The sequence below is a fragment of the Tupaia chinensis genome, unplaced genomic scaffold, assembly GCF_000334495.1.
Source record: "Tupaia chinensis unplaced genomic scaffold, TupChi_1.0 Scaffold000146_1, whole genome shotgun sequence".
NCBI classification, from domain to species: domain Eukaryota; kingdom Metazoa; phylum Chordata; class Mammalia; order Scandentia; family Tupaiidae; genus Tupaia; species Tupaia belangeri.
This window is the reverse complement of record NW_006159616.1, coordinates 10881794-10886434: the sequence shown is the minus strand read 5'-3', so window position 1 is coordinate 10886434 and position 4641 is coordinate 10881794. Positions and strand designations below refer to the sequence as shown.

General features: G+C 49.3%; 1 protein-coding gene across 6 annotated transcripts in view; it reads right to left on the bottom strand.

The window, feature by feature from the left end:
* Nucleotides 1–1229: 1229 nt before the first annotated feature.
* Nucleotides 1230–4641, bottom strand: part of DHRS3 (dehydrogenase/reductase 3) — a 44662-nt gene continuing 41250 nt past the window's right edge. For all 6 annotated transcript variants that reach the window (XM_006145286.3, XM_006145284.3, XM_006145288.3 and 3 more), the window contains 2 exons: nucleotides 3105–3230; nucleotides 1230–1744 (listed from right to left, as the gene is read on the bottom strand). In XM_006145286.3, coding sequence (XP_006145348.1) covers nucleotides 1660–1744; nucleotides 3105–3230 — 211 coding nt within the window. In that variant the 3' untranslated portion in view covers nucleotides 1230–1659. The remainder of the gene's footprint in view (nucleotides 1745–3104; nucleotides 3231–4641) is intronic.

Sequence of the window (4641 nt, the reverse complement as noted above, 5' to 3'; positions counted from 1 at the left end):
AAATTATATACATATTTCAAAGTTTTCTGCACCAAAGTAAATGTGTTTTAATTGCACTTTCCTAATGAACTTTTCAAAGTCCCTTTGTATCACCTCCCCAGAGGGGAGTGCTGACATCTGCCTCTTTAGGGTTCTGATTGCCCCTAGTGTGTCCCACTGAGAGCTGCTACGTCCTGTCCGTTTCCCTCACTGTTTTCATTTGTCCTCTGCTTTCATGGCATGGCAGGGGGCATTGGTGTCCACGGCCACCAACCGCTCCTCCTTGGGGGATTGCATGTGCTGCTGTGTGTGTGGGGGGTGGACCACGTGACCTGTTCTGGCCGATGAAATGTGAGCAGAAGCAACAAGCATTGTTTATTTTTGTTTGTTTAATTTGTCAAAGGGCATGTGTGCTTCCTGGAGAGACAGAATGAGAAAGCATTTCTCATGGAGAACGGTCACACTGCAATCCCTTCTCTTCTGTTTCTCCCTCCTTTCCAGGGAGGACATCTGCCCAGTGTGTTTATCAAGTTGCCAGGTCCAAGACTCAAACTGCGCAGTTGGCCACGTGGGATCCAGCCTCCTTTACCGCCATGCCACCAGCCGGCCTGACGGGCAGCAACGTTAAGATCCAATGCACATTTCTCCGGGGGAAACTCTGCCACTAGATATGGCCCCAGATGTTGCCTGTTCTGTTAGGCTGAGTTCCAGAGCAAAGAGGATGCAGCAGAGCGGTAGGCAGCCCCCAGGAAGAGTAGCATCAGGAAGACAGAGCCTGTATTGTCAGCCCCTGAGTATTGGGGATCATCCTGGCTAACCACATCATGGCTGTTGGAAGTCTTCAAAGTGGTCTCCGAGAGCTGAGTTTTCAGTCTTCAGGTGCTGCTTGACGGTGTCGATAATTAACACAGGTAAAATTGATGCCTCAGGACTGGGCCTGAATTGGTGGCCTGGTAGCTGTTGGTACTAGTGGCAAAACAGAGGGCAGCTCCCTGCAGACAAGTCCATGTGGCCACACCAGGGAAACAAAGCCCTCAACCACAGGGCTATTGCAAGGGAGGAGGGCTGGCAGGGCTGGCAAGGAACTAGAACCTCCCTCTGCCCCTGGCCTGGGCTGCAGTTTCTCTCCTGACCTCTGCCCACCCCCTCCACTTGCAGCAGACCAATTTTCTCTAAAGATGAGGTTGTGGTTGGGATGGCCCCTCCCAACTGCCCACCAAGGATTTGAACAACGGAACTCATGAAAGCCATCGCTTTTTTTTTTTTTTTAATTCCTGCCGTTCAACCAGTTTGCGCAAGCTGGGGATGAGTGGGCCTTGGAGGGAGAGGCAGAGCATCTGAGACAGACTCTCCTGGGAATAGTCTACGCACACGGCTGGGGCTGCTGGGACTTGAAGAGCAATGTACAATCGACTCTACGGAATCAGAAACGGACAGAGTGTCAAGGCGGCGCTGGCTGGTTTCTTGCCTCCCCATCTGGGTCAGAGGTACTCCTATCGGTCCTGTGCAAAGGTCCTGGGGCTGGCCTGAGGAGCAGCCAGAGTCTTCCCTGGGGACAGACAGGAGCAGTCCTGTTCACCTAGCAGAAGTGTGCCAAGGGACAGATGCGTGGGTTATGTGTCCAGGCACCGTGGCCCCCTCAGGCTCCATGGCTCTCGAGCGGGTCTCTGCATCCTGCCTCTATGTCCGCCCTTTGAAAGTGTTCATGCAGGTGTAGGTTCCTGAGAATCTGTGGATCTCCTCAAGTGCAGCCTGTGGGAGGATGCTGGGGGGGAGGGGCAAGGAGGAAAAGAAGATGGTCAGTGGGGTCAAGGACAGCGGCTGGGTCACTGATGTCCTCACAAGACGGGGTGGCAGGGTGATCTTGAACTCATGATCCTCCTGCTTCAGCCTCCCGAGTAGCTCAGATTACAGGCATGCACCACACTGGCTCTGGGGCCATTTCTTGTCTCTAGAACAGTGGTTCTCAAAGTGTGGTCCAGGCACTCTTGAGGGTACTTGAGCTCTCTTTGGGGGTTCAAACTAATATTTTTATAATACTAAGGTCAAACTATTTTTACAATAATACTACGATGTCATTTGGCTTCTTTTTTTTGGGAATTATTTTATTGAACTTTATTTATTTTATTTATGTGTTTATTTATTTTAATTTGACCAGAGAGGGACAGAATGTGTGTGTGTGTGTGTGTGTGTGTGTGAGAGAGAGAGAGAGAGAGAGAGAGAAAGAGAAAAAATGAAAAATAATTCAGAGAGAGAGAGAGAGAGAAAGTGAGAAAGCAAGCTGCAGGTCTAGGACTCAAACCGTGGTCAGCCATGTGGGAGTCCAGTGCCCTTAACCACCACGCCATGTGCCGGCCCTTCAATTGGCTTTTATACTCCCATTCTCTCATGAATGTACAGTAGTTTCCCAGAATCTACATGATATGGAATATCACAACAGATTAAAATCAGAGGCAGATACAAAAATCCAACCATGGGGGCTGGGAGGTTGGTGTAGTGGTTAAGATGCTGGATTCCCACATGGTGGACCACAGTTTGAGTGCCTGTTCTGGCAGCTTGCTTTCTCACTCCTTCACCCTGATCAAGTTAAAAAAATAATTATAATAAATAAAATAAAATAGAAAATTATTTAAACAAAATCTAGTCATATTGATGAAATCAGGTAACAAAAAGATTTGCAAAAATATAAAACAATGCCATCCTTGCTACATTTATTTTAATTTGGAAGCTATGATCACTTGTCATAAAAATACATTTATGTTGATAGAATGTGTTTGCTATTGCTATTTATATATGAATAAATACTGCAAATATATAAATCTTATTACATTGTTTTCATTTCTAATATGGTAGAAAGTGATGGATGCAACATGCATAAACTAAAGTTCTTTTGGTCCTTCAATACTTTTGAGCGAATAAAGGGGTTCTGAGACCAACATGTTTGAGAACCATTGCTCTACAGTAAGATTAGTGCATCCAGGGCACACTTGCTGCCACTCTTCACGCTCATGCCCACAGCAGACATGACTACTTGATCACTGCGTACTTCCTCTTTCCGACCAGGGCCCAGTCAGCGAAGGACAAATGGTTAAGCCTGACTGGAGTTTCCTCCCCAAGCCTGGTACCTTTTCAAGATAATGAGGGCATGCATCGTCCAGGGGAGCAGGAGGAGAGCCTGATTGAGCTGCACGGCCTCCACTGTCTTCCGGGCCACCGTCTCCGGCTTCAGTGGGGGAAAGAGGTTGGGAAACCTGAACGTGAGGAAGAGACACAGTGGATATCTCCTGGAGGAGCACGTGCTTCTGCTGGAAGCCTCGGTGAGGCTAACGTGTCAGGGTTACCCCTTTGGCTTTGTTGTTTGAGAGACTTTAAGGCCTGCTTGGAATACTCTGCAACCCCGGACTTGCTGGGAGTACATTTCCTCACTTCTTCCTGTCCATAGAACCTGTGAATGGGGCTCCCAGCTCTCAGAGGGTCTTTCCTAGAGAGTTACAGACTTCTAGCCCATCTGCCTGGGATCCATTCTCCAAAACTTTGCAGAGGCTCCCAGCACACCTGGACTCTTGCACATTCTCTAAGACCTGCACCATCTGGGCCCTGCCTGCCATTCTGAGGCCGTCCTCCTGACTGACTGTGCTGCAGCAGCACTGGCCCTTCTGTTCTCACCACCTTACGCTGTCCTGTCAGGGCCTTTCTCCAGCAGTCCCAGGGGCCTGGCTCGCTCGTCCAGGCTCCTCCCCTGGGAGGCGTCTCAGCCCAGTCCCTCCAAAGTGACCTCTGATCTGGGCCCCATGATAATCTCCTCAGCTGCGTTTGCCCCACCTATTGTAGAATGCCCTTGCCTGTTTGGTGGCTTCCTTGTTGAGAGCCTGTCTCCTCCATTGGACTGTGAATTCCTCAAGGATGGAGACCTGATCGGTCCTACTCCCACTCCTATTTAGCATCTAGTAGTGTCCAGCACGTAATAGGTATTTAACACACCCTTGCCAAATGGAGAAACACCCAACAACCTGCCATTCCTCAAATGTGTCCTACTTATCTGTCTAAAGGCAGGGACTTTGTCAGAAATGCCTTTCTCTGCTCAGCTAGCTGGTTCAATAACTCACATTCATTGATTCATTTGAACATTTACAGAGTGTTCTCTGTGGGACTTCACAAATGAAAGAAGATTGAATAAGCAAATAGCAGGGGCTTCTCATGCCTATTTAATGGCATCTGACCCTAGCTCCTATTCAATGAAGATATTCCCTAAGTGCCAGGCTCTTGGATCAACTACTCTCCCAACTTACAGAGAAGGAAACTGAGGCTTCAGTCAGTCAGTAGGACACTAGGGCTTCAAATCAGGCCTGCACAAGTTCTAAGCCAATTGCTTCATCGTCTCTACTCACTGTGCCTGTAGGTGTAGGGCTGATGTTGCTGGCTCTGGCTCCAATCCCACTAAGGGCTTGGGATCTGCTCAGACACCAGGAAGATTAGAGGTGATGAGTCAGTCCTAAGCCATGGGCAGCTCTTGGGCTTCCAACACGGGTGTGGCCTCAGTGGCTGTGGATCTCACCTGCTGCCCTATGCTTCCTTTGCTATCACGATGGTACTTCTGAGAGGCCCACAGCCCCCACCCCCACCCCCACACACACACACAGTCTGGACTGGCCAGGCCCCAGG